Source organism: Neoarius graeffei, chromosome 8 (assembly GCF_027579695.1).
Source record: "Neoarius graeffei isolate fNeoGra1 chromosome 8, fNeoGra1.pri, whole genome shotgun sequence".
Taxonomy (NCBI): domain Eukaryota; kingdom Metazoa; phylum Chordata; class Actinopteri; order Siluriformes; family Ariidae; genus Neoarius; species Neoarius graeffei.
In genome coordinates this window covers 13,897,391-13,919,727 of record NC_083576.1, presented here as the reverse complement: position 1 = coordinate 13,919,727, position 22,337 = coordinate 13,897,391, and the positions used below count along the sequence as shown (strand labels likewise).

General features: G+C 37.5%; 1 protein-coding gene across 1 annotated transcript in view; it reads left to right on the top strand.

The window, feature by feature from the left end:
* clcf1 (cardiotrophin-like cytokine factor 1) overlaps window positions 1-18,142 on the top strand; it is a 29,531-nt gene extending 11,389 nt beyond the window's left edge. The window contains exons 2-3 of the mRNA XM_060927319.1: window positions 3,543-3,703; window positions 11,980-18,142. Coding sequence (XP_060783302.1) covers window positions 3,543-3,703; window positions 11,980-13,095 — 1,277 coding nt within the window. The 3' untranslated portion in view covers window positions 13,096-18,142. The remainder of the gene's footprint in view (window positions 1-3,542; window positions 3,704-11,979) is intronic.
* Window positions 18,143-22,337: the final 4,195 nt, after the last annotated feature.

The window sequence follows — 22,337 nt, the reverse complement described above, 5'->3', positions numbered from 1 at the left end:
TTAATATAAAGAGTCAAATAATATAATAAGAGAACGGATTGTACTTTCCTTCTTCTCGTGATCTTCAGGAAATTTGGATGACGCAACTTACTGTTGATTATACACTGTCAGAAATCGGGGTGCAGTAGGAGTCCATTTCTGACCGCCAGGGTACAATCGACACTAATGTCTAGGGCTCATTATTGGACCTCAAGGTAACTATGTGTAGCTTTTTCAGGTCAAAAAGGTACATATATGTTCCCAAGCAGTATATAGAGTGTGCAAATAAGTACCTTTGAGGGTCCTGCCACAGTGAGAAGCCCTTCAAGCACTAAAGGTACAATAATGTACTTTATTTTCTGTGTCACTTCTGGAATGTTCTATATACAGAATTTCAAAGGGCTAGATGTGTTCAGGTAGCAGGACTCACTGTTGTCTACTGTATAAAATCCGACTCAGAAAAGGACAAGCATGTTTAATGTGTAATAATAATAATAATAATAATAATAATAATAATAACTAAATAGAGACTATGACTAAAGTCACAGTAATCTGTGCTAGCTGTTACAAACCGGGACATCTGGTCACCGTACCCTATAGATCCGGAACAGTAAGAGATAGAGAATGATGGTTAGTGAGGAAAAGTTGTGCCCTGCCGCCCTGAACAAAATATTTAAAAAAAAACTGATTGAAAAAATCATGAAAATTGACAGAGTTATAAGTGATTGAAAAAAAATCCCGGTTTTTCATGGATCATTCCGGATAGGTGATCCAGATCAGCACCAAAAGTCATAGCAAGGTAATTCAGCCCAGAAGTATTCTTCATGTGAAATTTGGTGATGATTGGTTGAAAACTGAGGGAGAAATACCACCCTAAAAAGGTTAGGATAATAATAATAATAATAATAATAATAATAATAATAAGAAGAAGAAGAAGAAGTAGAAGAAGAAGAAAAGAAGACAGATCCTGAGTGAGAGTAACAATTTGCACCAGCGTTGCTAGTGCAAATTAATAATAATAATAATAATAATAATAATAATAATAATAATAATAATAATAGAAGTATTAAAAGTATTTGAATTATTATATTTCAAAGCAAAATCTAGTTATAGTGGGGGTTTTTTTGATTAATGCTTTACATTTGAATCAGAAACATGTACACACGGCCCTTTGGACACTTTACCCGTGCTTAAAATGTCTTTTATTTTTATTTTACATAGAGATTTGTTCATGAAATAGGACAGTAGGACACATATGGCTTTCATAGATACTGTAGATAGATAGATAGATAGATAGATAGATAGATAGATAGATAGATAGATAGATAGATAGATAGATAGATAGATAGATAGATAGATAGATAGAGTACTGTGCAAAAGTCTTTGGCACATGTAAAGAAATGCTGAGACCAAAAATGGTTTAACCTCCTAGGGCTTAGCGGTCACATGCGTGGACAGCACTTTATGGAAATTCGGAACAGGAATCCACATATGTGGACATACTTTTTCTCTAAAAGTACATCTTATCAAAAGATGATGCTTAGTTTTTATTCTAATCAGGTTCTAATAAGCCCAAATAGCAAAGAGAAATAAAAAATGCATGTAAAAAAACAGCTTGGGCCTTAGGAGGTTAAAAATAATGAAATGAAATGTTTCATCATTAAAAAAAGCACTATAAACAGTAAGCAGTAAGCCATAATAAATGAAACAAAGTCAATATTTGGTGTGAGACGAAATTCCCTTTGCTTTAAAAAAAAAAAAAGCCCAGCAGTCTCAGGTCCAATGAGTGCAGTTTTATGCGGAAATGAGCTGTAGGTTTTACTGAGCATCTTCCAGAACCAGCCACAGTTCTTCTGGACACTTTGACGGTCACACTCGCTTCTTCATTTTGCACCAAAACCCAGCAGCCTTCATTATGTTTTCTTTTTTAATCAGAAAAGTGCTCTCTTATGGAATATGCTGCTCAGATACAAACTTCTTTTTTCTGTATCATTTATTTTTGTCCTGGAAAAAAACAACAACGAACTGTTGGAACTCTAAAATGTTTTTGTAATGTTTTGACTCGATAATGTAAAATAGGGTGCCGAAGACTTTTGCACAGTACTGTATATGTGACAAATCTATATATTGGAGGATATCATGGATATATATTTCAAATTTTCTGTAACAACAAAATAATTCAATAACCTGTACTTTCATTGAAATGTGCAGTTAAGAACTTAGAATATCTTTTTTTTTTTGTACAATTAAGAAGGAAGAGTAAACTAATAATATCCATATAGGACTGATAACCATTCACAATGTATAATGAATATAGCTATAAAGAGCATAAATATAATGCACTAAAAATACATAACTATAGCTATAAAGTGGAAATATCTTCATAAATAATTACACCAATATGTATAATAGCTTATGAATGCATTATAACATGGTAATATATCATGATTATAGATAAAACAGGTATGCAGATTAACAGGGTTTTTTTTCCTGTCAAATTAATTAAAGTTAAAACCATCATAGAGGAAAAAGAAAAGAAACATTCTATTCTAGGAAATGTTTCACTGATTTCTGTGAAATCAATGAAATATGTGTATGTGTGTGGAGTACCATATAGTGTAATTAATAACTAATGACATTATTCAATCATTGTCATATTAAAATCTTTAAAACATATCTGTTAAACGTTTTAGGATTAGAATTCTTTATCTGATACACAACACGGCAAAGTCTGTAACCAACACGTGACGTTTCGGATGATTTAAAGTAATTAGTAGTGGCACTGATTGTGTTTACATGCAGCAAATGTTGAAAGTTTAAAGTAACAGGGTTGCTTCCTGAGTAGGACAGAATCAGCCGAATGTTACTGTATACATGTGTACTATGAGAGAGAGAGAGAGAGAGAGAGAGAGAGAGAGATTTGAAGAGGTCAAAAGAAACAAGACAAATCTTTTTGGAAAACACCCTGAGGGTTGTAGAGAAACTGCGAGGGATTTCTTACATCCCATGCCCACAGTTTGTGACCTCGGTTTTACTTCCCAATCCAAGAACAAAAAAAAAAAAGGAAAAAAGTTGACCTTTTCTTTTTCGTTTTTTGGTTTTTACAGCTGTTCTGCAAATTATGATACGAGCGACAGAAACTCTTGACCTTTTTTTTCCTCCGAAAGCCGTTTGACAAAGAGGCCCTCGGCTTTGTGCGTATCCAATGCTGACAGTTGTATTTAGTATTCGCTGAGTGACTGCCAATTGCACAGTAAACAAAGGATCCATCTTTTAGTAAGCATGTCTGATCTGATTTAATGTTTGATTCGAGCCTTTCGGATTTTGACAGCGGGTGATGAAACGGGTGACATCTGATCCTTATAAGAGCGCCAACGTTTTTGTTTCTGACAAATTATCCTGTTTTTGCGTCGTGTTTACGTTGTAATGATGGCGGTGTATTTTACAACAGAAATGGTGTGTTTTTAGCATTTGAGCAACATAAATCTGAAGAAACACACAAAGCCAGTGATAAATCTGCTAGCAACAACTGATTCTTCATTCTCACTGGTTTCAATCTGCAGTCCATCAGGCTCACCTCGTCCTGCTGTTGGCCGCCACTGTGGGCTGTGTTCAGGTGCAGGACCACGCGCTGATGTTGTCCAATGAGAGGAGCACGATAGAAAGAACGTACGAGCTGACTAAATACCTGAACCACCAGCTGAAGGAAATTAAAGACACTTACGTGAGTCTGACTTTGTATGCTTGTAGTTGTGCATGCTTTTGTTTATGTGTGCGTTTTTTCCGCTCATCTCTCTGGCATCCTCGTACTTTCTCACACATCCTTTTTTTTTTTTTACTGCCTTTGACTCTTTCCTTGTTCCTTTTCACATCTCTGTCCAAAGAGCTCACACACATGTATGTGTGTGCGAGGTTTTTTTTTTTATGATGATGATGATGAAAAACAGAGGGAAAGGGACTAATAAATTCCTTTCCATTCTTTCTTTTTTAATAAAAAAAATCAGAATATATACTGTATCTATATACGTATTAACAAGCAGCCATCATTTCATCTAATTCAAAATTATGTTTTATGCACTGAGTAAAACGCAAATCAAAATTTATGAGCTGTAGATTTCAACACTCTGCCAGAATTTTTATGCAGGATAAAAATAAAAACATATCAGAAGAAGAAAATGCTTTCCTCCCCAAGCCCAGTAACACTTTCTATGAAAGCCATATGTATAATGACCTTGAGTCATTGAACTCCGTCACTATACTTAACTATTACGGTGTGTATTTTGGTGTGTTTATAGTTTACATAAGTGTTATTTCAATCAAATATGCACTCAAAAAAAAAACCATTGGATTTACTTAACCGAGTTATGGCAACGTAACTGTATTCAATACATCTAAATTAACACAGTTTCGTGGGACCAGATGCCAAAACTCGGTTAAGTAAATCCAATGTTTTATTTTTTTGAGTGTGTGTACTTTTACGTAATTATAATTTCAATAATGTGCTTTTCACTGCTTACGGTTTTATTTCGACCTTCAAAATACTTGATGCAAATCTCTAAAGTCTCTTATTCTTTCATCCAGCCAGTGACTTTACTCTATACGTCAATAGAACGGGCTTCTGCACAGTTAATTATCATGCCATTTTGTCGTCTGCTGTGACGTTCTCATGCTACACCATGTAGTTAGGGCTATACTGACGTACAAAGGCAAACGTGCAAAGTATTGTTTTCAGGATCGCTGAATCGAGATAAACAGCACTTTGCCTTGGTTTGACATGGTAAATTTGCAGTTACTGCAAATTTCAAACACTCGTAACTCGAAACTGGAGTAAGGTAGAACTACAGAACTTTCACATATAATAGAGCATGGCATTTTGCTCATTTGATAACACTCACTAGCTAGATTTAGCTAAGTTAGCCTGATTTCTTTGCTAACGCCAGGTTAGACTAGCATCAATTCCAGTCGTAGACAGTAACTGCCTAAGCAGCAACTTCAACTCTAGCTAGTTGTAATTATTCTATCCACATTCACTACATTTGAGAAATCATGCGCTCTGATTGGCTACTCTACTACTAGAATATCAGCTCATATACCGTGAGTAGAGAAAAACAAAATGGCAGAGCATGTTGCTGAACCAACCCAGGACGAAATAAAAACTCTACTCGGAAAAAAAAGCAACAAAATATGGAATAAAAGTAATTGATGGTAAGAACGTATTTTTTTATTTTTCAAGAATTATTATTATTATAGCATTTTTCACAAATTGCTCCTGTCATTTCGCTGGTTTGTTTACATTCTAAGCGGAAATGATTTTGTCGGACGTTTTGTATAAAGTTTTTATTGATCGAATTCACAAAAAAGAAAAAGAAAAATGCTCTGTTTCTGAAAATCCAGTGAATGTGGATACACTGTAAAAAATGTCCGTAGAATTAACAGGGAATTTATGTAAAATCATGACATAAAAAAACTGTAAATACAAAAACAATGAAGCAGTGTGTAATTTACATCAATATACTGTAAAACTCCTCACCAAATACCACTGTTAATTTAACAGTAAGAATATGTTGAATTGATCATATTTTTTTGTAGAATTTACAAATTGTTGTAGTTTAAACACAGACAAACTGTAATACTAAAACAGAATGTGATAGTTAAAATTACATAATTGCCCTGTTAAAAAAAATACAAAAACGGCCACTGTCGTGGCTCAGTCGACTAAGGCGCCATACCGTGAATCTGGGGACCCGGGTTCGATTCTGACCCAAGGTCATTTCCCAGTCTCTCTCTAGCTCATTTCCTGTCTCTACACTGTCCTATTCAATAAAGGTGAAAAAAGCCCCCCCCCAAAAAATATCTGTCTAGTAGATCATTGAAACCAGCATACAAAAATCCCGTTGTTCTTACGGAAAAAAACTGGCAGCTGGAGTCACCAGAAAAAATCCGTAAAATATACAGCAAAACGGTAATTGCTTTTACGGTACAGCTTGTACATTTTACAGTTAAATCCAGCATATAAAACACTGGACTTCTGTTATATTTGCTACTTTAAACTGTAAAATGTACATGCTGTGCTGTAAAAGCAATTACCGTTTTGCTGTATATTTTACGGATTTTTTCTGGTGACTCCAGCTGCCAGTTTTTTTCCGTAAAAACAACGGGATTTTTTTTACAGTGTAGAATAAAACAGTTATTCCACTCAATCTCGTTGTACACGGCTTATAGCTATATCAGCTCATGTACGACTCGATTTTGTGGAATAACTGTGAAATATATTGGTCATTTACATACAAGATATTGGATGATGTTTTCAAGCTAAACGGTGTCATTGATTTCAAGCAAAAATCAGCTTCTTATGGTTTAAGATAAATAACAATAGTTACTCTTCACACCAAAGCGTGACATTGAACATAAATTACGGGCGGCACGGTGGTGTAGTGGTTAGCGCTGTTGCCTCACAGCAAGAAGGTCCGGGTTCGAGCCCCGTGGCCGGTGAGGGCCTTTCTGTGTGGAGTTTGCATGTTCTCCCCGTGTCCGCGTGGGTTTCCTCCGGGTGCTCCGGTTTCCCCCACAGTCCAAAGACATGCAGGTTAGGTTAACTGGTGACTCTAAATTGACCGTAGGTGTGAATGTGAGTGTGAATGGTTGTCTGTGTCTATGTGTCAGCCCTGTGATGACCTGGCGACTTGTCCAGGGTGTACCCCGCCTTTCGCCCGTAGTTAGCTGGGATAGGCTCCAGCTTGCCTGCGACCCTGTAGAACAGGATAAAGCGGCTAGAGATAATGAGATGAGATATATATATATATAGACTCGTGCCCTAATTTTAAGGACTCATTACTCAACTTTGACTTGAGCACTGATGACTCGGACTTGGATTCGGACTCGTGCACTAACTGCATTCGGACTCATAAATCGGAGACGAGGACTCGGATTTTTTCTTTATTTTTCGTAACATGCCATAATAATTTGACATAAAATATTTATATGTACATTAATTTTTGTACTAATTTGGTGCAAGAGAATGCACATTCACCTGTTCATACGTCATGTTCAGGAACAAACTAACGTTAATGGCGCTAAAATGCCTGGACAGAACGTCCCTAGGATTGTCCGCTTTGCTTATACAGACTTCTTGTGCAGTGGGAAAAAATGCACTGCTACTGTATGTGTTCCATATGTACAAGAACTATCGAGGAGACGACGGGGACAACCTCGAACTTCAATCCTCATTTGACAAGACTCCACCCAGAGAAGGAAGTGAGACACTATGTTCATTGCTCTGTTGATAGCGGGGTTTGCTTGCTGAGCGATGAACTAGCTAGTGTTAACCCTCTCTCATGTTATTTGCCCTGTTGATAGTGGGCGGGGCTTGCGAGCGATGAACAAGCTTTTTATCTGTAGCCTGTTAACTAAAATGGGGCGGTCGAGCAGTAACGTTCGTCCAACACAGTAGCAGAGACGCTTTCACATAAAGGCAGCAACAGCCACCGTCAAATGGTGCGGATGGAGTCTTGTTCTAGTGTGGAGCACCACACTAAATCTCAGCGCTCTTACAAGCTTAGCAAATAAAAATAACTCAAATCAACAGTATTTTACAAACAGAAATGCTCTGAGAAGAGATTTAAAGTTGTTTAAACTCTCCGCAGTGGGGATTTTTTTTTTGGAAAAAATGTTTCCATGGCGGGGTGGCACGGTGGTGCAGTGGTTAGCGCTGTTGCCTCACAGCAAGAAGGTCCGGGTTCGAGCCCCGTGGCCGGCGAGGGCCTTTCTGTGCGGAGTTTGCATGTTCTCCCCGTGTCCGCGTGGGTTTCCTCCGGGTGCTCCGGTTTCCCCCACAGTCCAAAGACATGCAGGTTAGGTTAACTGGTGACTCTAAATTGACCGTAGGTGTGAATGTGAGTGTGAATGGTTGTCTGTGTCTATGTGTCAGCCCTGTGATGACCTGGCGACTTGTCCAGGGTGTACCCCGCCTTTCACCTGTAGTCAGCTGGGATAGGCTCCAGCTTGCCTGCGACCCTGTAGAACAGGATAAAGCGGCTAGAGATAATGAGATGAAAAAAAAATTACATTTTGCATTTTAAAACATTTAAAAGTAACAACTTTTTGACTCACTTTTTGGGCGGGATACTTCTGCTTTTAATCAAGTAAGCTTTTAACATATCATCTATACTTTTACTTCAGTATTATTTATCACTATTTTCCATCCTTGCCTATGAATTCATTCATACCATTTTATAATGCATTCATAAGACATTATATTTATAACTATTTGTCAAGAAAAAAGTCCATTTTAGATATAGATATAGTTCAGTTATAGATAGAGATATTATAACCTTATTTATTCTATCCACATTCACTGGATATGAGCAATCGCGCGCTCTGATTGGCTACTCTACTACTAGGCTATCATCCTCTGCATTTAACCCATCTGAAGCAGTGAACACACGCACACACCCAGAGCAGTGGGCAGCCACACCAGAGCACCCGGGGAGCAGTCAGGGGTTCGGTACCTTGCTCAAGGAGATCTCAGCCCAAGGCCGCCCCACGTCAACCTAACTGCATGTCTTTGGATTGTGGGGGAAACCGGAGCACCCGGAGGAAACCCACGCAGACACGGGGAGAACATGCAAACTCCATACAGAAAGGGCCTCGCCAGCCGCTGGGATCGAACCCAGAACCTTCTTGCTGTGAGGCGACCGTGCTAACCACGACACCACCGTGCCGCCCATATACCGTGATATATCAGCTCATATACCGTGAATAGAAAAAAACAAAATGGCGGAGTGTGTTTCTGAACCAACCGAGGGCGAAGTAAAAACTCTACTCGAAAACAAAACCCCCAAAAATACACAAAAAAAGCGCAACAAAATATGGAATGAAAGTATCTGACGGTAAGAACGTACTGTATCTTATTTATTTTTCAAGAATTATTATTATTATCATTGCATTTTTCACAAATTGCTCCTGTGATTTCGCCAAATTGTTTACATTCTTCATTTTTAAGCATTAAAATTTGTTGAATTTTTTTTATACAGGTTCAAAAGCTCAAAGAAGTTTGAAAATTACATCACTGAAATGTCCAATGAAGAATTAAATAAATGTCTAAAGCTATTCTATACCTCGGCACGACAGCAAGACCGGACTTTTGACAAAAAACCAACAACACTAAAGTCAATTTGTGCAGCCATCGATAAGTTTTTAAGAAGTCCTCCGAAGAGGAAACGATTTTGTCGGAGGTTCTGTATAAAATTTTTAGTTATCGAATTTGCAAAAAACAAAAATAAAAATGCTCCGTTTCTCAAAATCCAGTGAATGTGGATAGAATAAAACAGTTGGTGCTACGTGCCTCGTCGACTATCAGCTCATGTACGACTCGATTTCATGGAATAACTGTTCAATAACATTATTACAACCTAAACATAATAACTTATAAGCTGTATTTATGAGCTTTAAGCAGTGAGACATTTTCAACAAAGATGTTTATTCAACCAACAGTATTTCCAATGTCTCACAATTTGTCCAAACCTAAACCTACACTGTAGTTCTGCACCGATTTAGAGGCATTTAAAAAAAAGAGAAAACAAACCAAAAAAAATCTTTCAAAGGTTATAAAGTTTATTACAGCAAAAAAAAAAAAAAATCATGCTTAGTCTTATAAAGCAGTATGCGAAGTAGAGTTTGGTGATATACAGTTTTATGGACACTGCTTCAAAAGCATCACGTTAAAACTTTATAATGCGTTATAAAGACAGCTATGAAGAAAGTGTAATGAATTTTTTTGGATAAGTAATTATAATATCTAGAATGCCTTATTAAATGCATTATAACATGGTAGAAATGTGCTCATACTGTAGTTTATTACAGCTCATGTAAAATGTTACCGTTATATGTTTTTTGGAGGGTTCACAATTATAGCTTGCTTATTTATTTATTTATTTATTATTTATTTATTAGCTTTGCCATAGCAAGATCTATATATGCACATACATTATGGCTGGGAAACCACTACAGCTTGCGCCAATTACAGTGGCCCCATTGTACCGAATCTGCATGTCTTTGGACTGTAGGGGAAACCGGAGCACCCGGAGGAAACCCACGCAGACATGGGGAGAACATGCAAACTCCACACAGAAAGGCCCCTGTTGGCCACAAGGTTCGAACCCGGAACCTTCTTGCTGTGAGTCGAAAGTGCTAACCACTACACCACCGTGCCGAAAAGAGGCACGATACCAAAAAAAGGCACCTTTCTAAAGAGGTTTTCTATCCGGGAATTTCTGTTGTTTGTTGAAACTTAAAACGAAATATTAACGTTTCAGTAACGCAGAGTTCTTTTTTTTTGTTCTTTTGGGCTTTTGTTCATTATCTATGGAGACAGGTGAAAATCTGGTGCAGAGGATAGTGGGAGAGAGAAGCATGTGAAAAAAAAAAGACATTCTCAACTTTTTGCATTTTACCAGTGAATATCATTGTGTGCTGGCCAATCAGATATTTTGTGAAGTTTTATGTCCTGTGGGTGTCGGAGCAAGATAGAGGATACAGATAACAGTGCAGTAGCAACTATCCATGACTAATCTATGATTACAGTGGCACAGCGAGTGGAAGTTATTATATTACAACAGACACAACAAAAAAAGTTCAAAGACATGCAGATTAGGTGAAAATACCCAGACACTGCGGTTGCACAAGCCAGTGTATACTTAGTGCCGGTCCCAAGAATGGATAGTTTGGGGAGGATTGCGTCAGGGAGGGCATCCGGTGTAAAATTTTTAAAAAAAATCTATGCCAAATATGGGCGGCACGGTGGTGTAGTGGTTAGCACAGTCGCCTCACAGCAAGAAGGTCCTGGGTTTGAGTCCAGTGGCCGGTGAGGGCCTTTCTGTGTGGAGTTTGCATGTTCTCCCCGTGTCTGTGTGGGTTTCCTCCGGGTGCTCCGGTTTCCCCCACAATCCAAAGACATGCAGTTATGTTAACATGGGGCGGTCTTGGGCTGAGGTGCCCTTGAGCAAGGTACCGAACCCCTGACTGCTCCCCGGGCGCTGTAGTATGGCTGCCCACTGCTCTCTCTTTGTGTGTGTGCGTGTGTTCACTGCTTCAGATGGGTTAAATGCATTGGATGACTCTCACTGTGCTTGAAGTGTGCATGTGACAAATAAAGGTTGGTTGAAAATCAGTTGGGCTTCACTCTGCATTCTTCCCCGTCACAAACTATGTGAACTATGTGACAAATAAACTAAAACTGAACCAAAAAAATTATAAAATAAAATAAACCAAGAAACTACTTTGGTTTAAGTTTTGTATTTATTCAACACTTGTAATAATACAATTTTCGGCTTCTACTCTAAATTTGGGTAATAATTAAGATTTTCAGGATTAAGGCATTGTAAGCCCGCTCTCTCACTACCGAAAGAAAATAATCAATTAAATTTTGATTGTTATGTTTTGACGGATTTAAGCTTGTATGATATCATGTGATCATAATATATGTGTTTATAAAAAGTAAAACCACATTCCCCATAGGGGAAAAATAAAACCACATTCACTACATAACATGTGGGATGTGTAAAACTCATCATCGTCGTCACTGCCGAACCCGATCTGGGCTTGAGGCAAACCATGCTTTGGTTGACTTGGCCAGAATTGCAGCACTAGGGTGGCCAGTTCCTTTCTGCGCACTCACACGGGCAAGTTGGAGTCAGAAAGGTTCCTGTCAGCCACTGGGCTCAAACCCAGAACCTTCTTGCTTTGAGGTGATAGTCCTAACCGCTGCACAACCCATGGGTAAAAACCACAAGAGTAAAAATCATGAAACGTGTGAATTGTGTGATTTTTCTGTACGGCTTTTCAAGATATCAGATTCATGATATCATTCAGGAAATCATGAAAATTCTACTGACAAAATTTGTAATGATAAAGAAAACCCAAGGTTTTTAGGTCTTCTGTAATATACAGTAAATGAATAAAAGATGCATAATTCATAATAAGTGTTCACTGTGTGTCCCTCAGCTCTCGTATCTCGGTCCTCCATTCAGTGATCCAGGCTTCTCCCCACCGAGACCCAACATCTCCTCCCTGGCGGTTCCCAGTGCAGCCACACGGGAGGACCTGTGGCGTGGTCTTGAGAACGGCGCCCGTCTGGCACAAAACCAGCGAGCCTACAGTGTACTGCTGTGTGCTGTGCGTGAGCTGGCACGCTCCACACTGTGCCCATACCTCCAAAGCTCGCTCCTTCACTTCTGCTCCGGCCTCAGTGGACTCCTGGGCTCCATTTCAGGGCTGATGAATGCCCTGGGCTACACCCCGCCCCTGCACGGCAATGCTCCGCCTGGTCAGAAATACACACCACTGTTGTCTTCGCCGTATCAGCGGTCGAACGTGAACAGCCCTGCCCCTTTGAGGAACCACGCATCTCGGGTTCAGGGCGGCCCGGGAGGAACGAGGGACGGAACAGCTGGATATGAAACCGAGAGGAAGAGGGATAGAGAAAGGGAGAGGACTGAGCGAGGGAGGAGAGGGAGGCGGAGAGATGGGGAGAGTTGGGCGGAGAGGGAGGAGGAGGAGCGGGAGGAAGGTCTGGAGAGGTGGAGGAGGAGGAGAAGACTGCTGACTGTCGAAGATGAGGACGGCGGTAAACAAACAAGCGACAGCTACAATCCGAACAGCAACAACAATAACAACATGAACAACACTCACACAAGTTCCAAGCACTATTTCAGCAAATATGGCAAAGGCAAACAGTTTAACGTCAACAGCACAGGCAGCGATGCCCGGTTTCCCACGGAAACGGAGAGAGAGCGAAGCATAAGCGGAGGCGAAGAGGCAGACGAGTTCCGAGCGGATGTCCCCGTCCTCTTTTCCTCTCCATCCCTCCATTCCGGACACTCTGGACACCCCGTAACCTCTCCCCACCCACCGCTCTCTCCCCTCTCCCTCCTTTACGCGTACGAAGATGGGGTCACTGAGATCGACTCGCACTTGAGCATGGCCGCTCCCTCGCCGCGCCCTGCCCTCAACGATTTCACACGGAAAGTAGAGGGATTCTGGGTACTCAGAGAGCTGCAGAGTTGGCTGTTTAGATCAGCCAAGGATTTCACCAGACTGAAGAAGCGACTCCGTGTCTGAGTGTCTGACTCCGTGTGTGTGGGTGTGAGTGAGTAAGTGAGTTAGTGAAAGTTCTCAGAGAAAGGAACTCAAAAGGACTCACACTTTGCACTTGCATGGAAAAAGTGACCAAATAAAAGAAGACACAAGGAGAGACAGACCAGCTTTTCAGAGCGAGATGCGAGTCAGCAGCTTAAGGAACGTGAATCACATTTCCGTCTTTTTCAGACGGATGAAAAGAAGACATGGAGCGGAAGTAAAGGGCAGAAAAGTGTCTGCTGTCTCATAAACTGACTCAGCACATGGTGACTCGTGATTACTGGGTGCTTTTATGCTCATACACACTGTCACACTTCTCATAATGGGCCGTGTCAGGCATCTTTGTAACCACTATAGTATGTGATCTTCCACTTACCGCCATACTGGGCCTTTTTCCACTGCAAGCTTCTGAACCTTTGACATCAGAAAGTAGTAAATGTCTTTTTTTTTCGCTGACCGCCGCTCACAATTGGTACCATGAATAGGGTCGGGTGAGCAGATCGTTATTGCTAACCTTATTGTATACACAGAATAACACAATACAGATTAAAGAAAAGAGAATAGTCTCATTCAAGCCATAAAACTTTCTTTGAAGGCCATATATAAGAAAGATATCGATATATATTTAACAGTTATTCCACAAAATCGAGTCGTACATGAGCTGATAGAGCTATAAGCCATGTACAAGATTGAGTGGAATAACTGTTTTATTCTATCCGCATTCACTGGATTTTGAGAAACAGAGCATTTTTATTTTTTATTTTTTGCAAAATCGATAAATAAAATCTTTATACAAAACGTCCGACAAAATCATTTCCGCTTAGAACGTAAACAAACCGGCGAAATGACAGGAGCAATTTGTGAAAAATGCTTTAATAATAATTCTTGAAAAATAAAAAGACACGTTCTTACCGTCAAATACTTTTATTCCTTTTTTTTGTTGCTATTTTTGTATTTTTTGCATTTTTGTCTTCAAGTAGAGTTTTTATTTCGTCCTCGGTTGTTTCAGCAACACGCTCCGCCATTTTGTTTTTCTCTACTCACGGTATATGAGCTGATATCCTAGTAGTAGAGTAGGCAATCAGAGAGCACGATTGCACATATCCAGTGAATATGCACAGAATAAAAATATATATCACGACCTGTGAATATATTCATAACATTTTATAATGCATTAATAAATCATTATACTCTTTGACATAAAATCAATTATTTATGAAAAGCCATTAGAGTTGTATAGCCATAGTAATAATGCATTTATTAATAGTTATTAGAATGCAAAGAAGTTCAACCCTGGTTTTCTTAGTGCATTATGCTTTTTTTTTCCACAAGTAGCTTTTACACTCATAACTTTATTTTTAATCAACAGCATCTCCAATGTTTCATTTAACAATATATAGAGATATAAAGCACTAAATTTTAAAAAAAAATTGAATTTCTAAAAATTTTATTAAAGAAAATGTGAACCTGGCTTTATTTGGTATAAGTATTAAAGTATTATACTGTAGCAATGCCTTATGAATGCATTATAACATGATATGAATGTGCTCAAAGTTCATAAATATGCAGTAAAAATATGATTTTCATCAAAACATACCACTAAACTATGCCATTGCTTGTTCATGGTGTTTACAGAATGTTACCTGAACATGACATGCTTTTTTTTTTTTTTTAAGAGCGATCACTTTTCTCCCATCTTAAAACGTCTCCACTGGTTACCTGTCAGAGTGAAAATTGATTTCATGATCCTTCTCTTAACATATAAATGTCTCAACGATCAAGCACCATTAATCAAGAATACATTGAAGAACTGTTGACAAGTTACAAGCCTAAAACGTAACTTAAGATCACCTCACCAAAGTTTGCTCACAGTACCACCATCAAACTCAAAGAGCTACGGAGTCAGAGCATTTATGGTTTGTGCCCCGAGACTTTGGAATTCGATTCCAATTAACATCCGCACTGCGGAGAGTTTAAACAACTTTAAATCTCTTCTCAGAGCATTTCTGTTTGTAAAATACTGTTGATTTGAGTTGTTTTTATTTGCTAAGCTTGTAAGAGTGCTGAGATTTAGTGTGGTGCTCCACACTAGAACAAGACTCCATCCGCACCATTTGACGGTGGCTGTTGCTGCCTTTATGTGAAAGCGTCTCTGCTACTGTGTTGGACGAACGTTACTGCTCGACCGCCCCATTTTAGTTAACAGGCTACAGATAAAAAGCTTGTTCATCGTTCGCAAGCCCCGCCCACTATCAACAGGGCAAATAACATGAGAGAGGGTTAACACTAGCTAGTTCATCGCTCAGCAAGCAAACCCCGCTATCAACAGAGCAATGAACATAGCGTCTCACTTCCTTCTCTGGGTGGAGTCTTGCCAAATGACGACTGAAGTTCGAGGTTGTCCCCGTCGTCTCCTCGATAGTTCTTGTACATATGGAACACATACAGTAGCAGTGCATTTTTTCACACTGCACAAGAAGTCTGTATAAGCAAAGCGGACAATCCTAGGGACGTTCTGTCCAGGCATTTTAGCACCATTAAGGTTAGTTTGTTCCTGAACATGACGTATGAACAGGTGAATGTGCATTCTCTTGCACCAAATTAGTACAAAAATTAATGTACATATAAATATTTTCATGCCAAATTATTATGGCATGTTACGAAAAATAAAGACAAAATCCGAGTCCTCGTCTCCGATTTATGAGTCCGAATGCAGTTAGTGCACGAGTCCGAATCCAAGTCCGAGTCATCAGTGCTCAAGTCAAAGTTGAGTAATGAGTCCTTAAAATTAGGGCACGAGTCGATATATATATATATATATATATATATATATATAAAATCTCATTATCTCTAGCTGCTTTATCCTGTTCTACAGGGTCGCAGGCAAGCTGGAGCCTATCCCAGCTGACTACGGGCGAAAGGCGGGGTACACCCTGGACAAGTCGCCAGGTCATCACAGGGCTGACACATAGACACAGACAACCATTCACACTCACGGTCAATTTAGAGTCACCAGTTAACCTAACCTGCATGTCTTTGGACTGTGGGGGAAACCGGAGCACCCGGAGGAAACCCACGCGGACACGGGGAGAACATGCAAACTCCGCACAGAAAGGCCCTCGCCGGCCACGGGGCTCGAACCCGGACCTTCTTGCTGTGAGGTGACAGCGCTAACCACTACACCACCGTGCCGCCCATATATATATATATAAAATCATTAATTTTATACTCAGTGAAATGCACCTTCCTCAAATTTACATCTTTCCCCCCCATACATATAATCACATATTACTCACATAAACTTTTGATCCTCTATGAAACACGTGTGATTTTTTTCCCCCCCGTCAAAAAGGAAACCTTTATTGCATACTTTTCATCTGGAATGCAAATCTTTGTGTGCCTTTAATACTTATTTAAGCCTCATAATAGAACCTTAAACATGGCAGGTGTAAACGAATTTTGTTTAAAAGATACCGCAAATTCACTTTCCCAGATGGAGGATACATAATAAAGGTAGAGAAGACAAGCCGTGACAAGCAACGGTATAGTTTAATAGCATTTTATTCTGTGAGGGTTATTGCTGGTGGGAGCCTCAATAGCATCATTGTGCTGTTTTATTTCATGACCTTTTATTTCTCAAAAACAAAAAAAAAAGAAAACGTGTCAGCACAGTGCATTTACAGTTTAAACGGAGCACAAATAAAACAGAAACGCTTTCATTTCCAAAGCCTATCAGATGCCAACTTTAATTTTGCTGGTTAAATAAATGTTTGATCAGATCAAGGGAAAATAATCCAATCATGTTCAGCCAAACTTTTCTTCCATGTTGGACTTCATAGCAGTGTTTTTACACTTTCTTTTTTTCTTTTTCTTTTTTTACTGTCATGACTGTGATGTCAATTTCTGTAAAAAAAAAAAAAAGAGCTAGAACTTTGGGTTCTCTTGGATCATGTTTGGGAAGTTCTTGTTTTTAGGATGTGCAGTGGAAAAAGGTCCAGTGTGTGTGTGTGTGTGTGTGTGTGTGTGTCGCACTGAGGTGGCGCTCAAAGGAAGCACATCCACAAATGGACCAGGAATCCTTTCTCACATGTAAAGCGACATTGCTTTATATTTGTATATTTTGAAAAAAAAATTTGCTAAAAAAATATTCTGTAATATTTATTAAAGGGTTTATTTATTATACTTTGGTACTATTTGATGAAATGAAATGAAATGAAATGGAGTGGCTTGATTAAATCCTGGTTTGAAGTGCTTTTCCTCTGGCTGCCCTGTTTGTGTGAACGAGGTCTCATGGCTTGAGGGGAAAGCAGGCTGACTCGAAGGATACAGAGTTTTATTAGTCTGTCGAAATGAAATTTATGGCCAGTCTTTCATCTAACACCACAGTCTCTCATCTATGTCTCATCTCTTCCTCTCGATCTGTCTCTCTCACGCCTCTCCTTTTTCCTCCTCACACTCACCTACTATTTTGCTCTCACACTTGCACACACAATAAACACAAGGTACGCATGAACGGTTAAGGTGACGAATGCGATATACAGTCATGTGCTGTAAACACTGTGGCCACACACACACACACGTACATGCAAACACACATAGACATGCACTCACACACACATACGCATGAATGAAGCGGCGCGCCCTCCAGTCTGTGTTTGGGGAAAAAGTAAAGAATCGGTGGGAATCTTTCTCTTCCCTTCAAGCTACACACCTGCATGTGGCCAGTTGTGAAAAAACCACACCCAACACACACTACACTCACACGCATACACAAGCACGCACACACGAACATACACACACGCGCACCCTCGACCTTCGTTTTATGAAATTATTTCTAAAGACAGGATATGGTTGTTGAGGTTCATACACTGTGTGTGTGTGTGTGTGTGTGTGTGTGTGTGTGTGTGTGTGTGTGTGTTTGACCCTCACCTTAACCTTTGTGTTTTATCTGATTAGGTTTTTAGCTTTTGTAATGAGATTTTGGTCTCTCACACCCACTCAGTACTTTATAAACAGTACTTTATTAGAAGCATTGTGTGTGGTTTCTTTACACTTGTGTATTACTGTAGCTTAATAATACTTAAACCTGACCACAAACTCTTCTTCAGTAACCTTTAACACTTTCTGTAATCTATTTCCTACCCAACTCTTCGCCCCCATGCAAAAAAAAAAAATCCATATCCTATCTGAAATTAAAAAAAATTTCTAACTGTGAAACCGTGGCCAACTTCCTTGGCACCTTTTTTTTTTAAGGTCCTGCAGTTCATTTTATTAAAATGGTTTGATGTTTTTTTCCCTGCTTTCTTGTTTATTGTACTCATAGAGTCTCTACTATTATTATTATTATTATTATTATTATTATTATTATTATTACTAGTAGTAGTAGTAGTAGTAGCACTTTTATTTGCCAGTGGCTTAAATTGTGTAGAAATGATAAGGTGTAGGCAGTGCTTATTAAATTTGCTCTTTAACTAAAAAAAGTAAAGAAAATAAAATGTAATTCATTTAAATACCATAAATACTAGCCTAATAAAACCTCCAACAGTAGTCTCAGTAACCCTAAATTCACCTAAGCCTAAAACTGGAAAAAAAAAAAAAAACCACTAACTCTAACCCAAACCTCAGGACAGAAAAAGAAATCAAGGATTAGTACTCAGAATGATTTTTTTCTTCATAATATCCAGTCAAAATGAGGCTCAAATAAATAAATAAATAAATAAATAAATAGTAGTAGTAGTAGTAGTAGTAATAGTTATAGTAATAGTTGTGGTTGTAGTAATATAGTACTAGTTGTAGTTGTAGATCTAATTGTAGTAATGGCTGTTGTAGTTGTAGTAATAGTTATAGCAATAGCTGTGGTTGTAGTAATAGTTGCAGTAATAATTGTAGTTGTATTAATAGTTGTAGTTGTAGTAATAGCTGTGTTTGTAGTAATAATTGTAGCTGTAGTAATAGTTGTAGTAATAGTTATAGTAATAGTTGTCGTTGTAGTAATAGTTATAGTAATAGTTGTGGTTGTAGTTGTAGTAATAGTTGTGGTTGTAGTAACAGTTGTAGTAATAGTTGTAGTTGTAGTAATAGTTCTAGTAATAGTTGCGGTTGTAGTAATAGTTGTAGTGGTAGTTGTGGTTGTAGTAATAGTTGTAGTTGTAGTAATAGTTGTATTGATAGTTATAGTAATAGTCGTGGTTGTAGTAATAGTTGCAGTAATAATTGCAGTAATAGTTGTAGTTGTAGTAATAGTTGTAGTAATAGTTGTGTCTGTAGTAAGAGTTGTAGTAATAGTTATAGTAATAGTTGTAGTTGTAGTAATAGTTGTAGTGATAGTTATAATAATAGCTGTGGTTGTAGTCATAGCTGTAGTAATAGTTGTGGCTGTAGTAATAGTTGCAGTAATAATTGTAGCTATAGTAATAGTTGTAGTGATAGTTATAGTAATACTTGTTGTAATAATAGTTGTAGTGATAGTTGTGGTTGTAGTAATAGTTGTAGTGATAGTTGTAGTTGTAGTAATAGTTGTAGTAATAGCTGTAGTTGTAGTAATAGTTGTAGCAATAGTTGTGGCTGTAGTAATAGTTGCAGTAATAGTTGTGGTTGTAGTAATAGTTGTAGTTGTAGTAATAGTTATAGTAAAAGTTGTGGTTGTAGTAATAGTTGTAGTAATATTTGTAGTAATATTTGTAGTAGTTGTTGCTGTTGTAGTAATAGTTGTGTTTCTAGTAATAGTTGTACTAATAGCTGTAGTAACAGTTGTAGTTGTAGTGATAATTATAGTAATAGTTGTGCTTCTAGTAATAGTTGTACTAATAGCTGTAGTAATAGTTGTAGTTGTAGTGATAATTATAGTAATAGTTGTGGCTGTAGTAATAGTTATAGTAATAGTTGTAGTAATAGTTGTAATTGTATTGATAGTTATAGTAATAGTTGTGGTTGTAATAATAGTTATAGTACTAGTTGTAGTAATAGTTGTAGCAATAGCTGTAGTAATAGTTTTAGGTGTAGTAATGGTTGTAGTAATAGTTGTGGCTGTAGTAATAGTTGCAGTAATAATTGTAGTTATAGTAATAGTTGTAGTGATAGTTATAGTAATACTTGTGGTTGTAATAATAGTTGTAGTGATAGTTGTGGTTGTAGTAATAGTTGTAGTGATAGTTGTGGTTGTTGTAATAGTTGTAGTGATAGTTATAGTAATAGTTGTGGTTGTAGTAATAGTTGTAGTAATAGTTACAGTAATAGTTGTGGTTATAGTAATAGATGTAGTAATAGCTGTGGATGTAGTAATAGTTGCAGTAATAATTGTAGTAATAGTTGTAGTTGTAGTAATAGTTGTGGCTGTAGTAAGAGTAGTAGTAATAGTTATAGTAATAGTTGTGGTTGTAGTAATAGTTATAGTAATAGTTGTAGTTGTAGTTGTAGTAATAGTTGTAGTAATAGTTGTGGCTGTAGTAAGAGTAGTAGTAATAGTTATAGTAATAGTTGTAGTTGTAGTAATAGTTGTAGTGATAGTTATAATAATAGCTGTGGTTGTAGTCATAGCTGTAGTAATAGTTGTGGCTGTAGTAATAGTTGCAGTAATAATTGTAGCTATAGTAATAGTTGTAGTGATAGTTATAGTAATACTTGTTGTAATAATAGTTGTAGTGATAGTTGTGGTTGTAGTAATAGTTGTAGTAATATTTGTAGTTGCAGTTGCAGTAGTGGTTATAGTTGTGGTTGTAGTAATAGTTTTAGTAATAGTTGTGGTTGTAGTAATAGTTGGAGTAATAGTCTTGGTTGTAGTAATAGTTGTAGTAATAGTTGTAGTTGTAGCAATAGTTGTAGTAATAGTTGTAGCTGTAATGACAGTTGTGGTTGTAGTAATAGTTGTATTTGTAGTAAGAGCTGTAGTTGTGGTTGTAGTAATAGTTGTGGCTGTAGTAACAGTTGTAGTTGTAATAGTAATAGTAGCAGTAGTAGTTGTAGTTGTAATAATTGTAGTAACAGTATCAGTTATTGTAATAGTTGTGGCTGTAGTAATAGTTGTAATTGTATTGATAGTTATAGTAATAGTTGTGGTTGTAGTAACAGTTATAGTAATAGTTGTAGTAATAGTTGTAGTAATAGCTGTAGTAATAGTTTTTGTTGTAGTAATGGTTGTAGCAATAGTTGTGGCTGTAGTAATAGTTGCAGTAATAATTGTAGTTATAGTAATAGTTGTAGTGATAGTTATAGTAATACTTGTGGTTGTAATAATAGTTGTAGTGATAGTTGTGGTTGTAGTAATAGTTGAAGTGATAGTTATAGTAATAGTTGTGGTTGTAGTAATAGTTATAGTAATAGTTGTGGTTGTAGTAATAGATGTAGTAATAGTTGTGGTTGTAGTAATAGTTGCAGTAATAATTGTAGTAATAGTTGTAGTAATAGTTGTAGTAATAGTTGTAGTAATAGTTGTGGCTGTAGTAAGAGTTGTAGTAATAGTTATAGTAATAGTTGTAGTTGTAGTAATAGTTGTAGTGATAGTTATAATAATAGCTGTGGTTGTAGTAATAGCTGTAGTAATAGTTGTGGTTGTAGTAATAGTTGTAGTAATATTTGTAGTTGCAGTTGTAGTAGTGGTTATAGTTGTGGTTGTAGTAATAGTTGTGGTTGTAGTAATCGTTGGAGTAATAGTTGTAGTTGTAGTAATAGTTGTAGTAATATTTGTAGTTGCAGTTGTAGTAGTGATTATAGTTGTGGTTGTAGTAATAGCTGTAGTAATAGTTGTGGTTGTAGTAATAGTTGTAGCTGTAATAACAGTTGTGGTTGTAGTAATAGCTGTATTTGTAGTAATAGCTGTAGTTGTAGTAATAGTTGTGGCTGTAGTAACAGTTGTAGTTGTAGTAGTAATAGTAGCAGTAGTAGTTGTAGTTGTAATAATTGTAGTAACAGTAGCAGTTATTGTAATAGTTGTAGTAATAGTTGTAGTTGTAGTCTTATTTGACACTTTACTGAAAGTTAAATGTATACAAAGCAGTTATAAGATATGGACATTATAAGACATTATTAAAGCTTGCTGTTTTAGTAAAATAAATTAAAATAATATAAAACAAAATGAAATACAATGAATTGTGTTGTAAAATGACATATTTTTTCATTAAAAAAAACTACAAATCTTCAACATCTTTTTGGTTTAATTTTCCCCCAGTACACTAACACAGTAAAATCTAACTAACTTTAACATCAGTAACTCTAACCTCACCTAACTC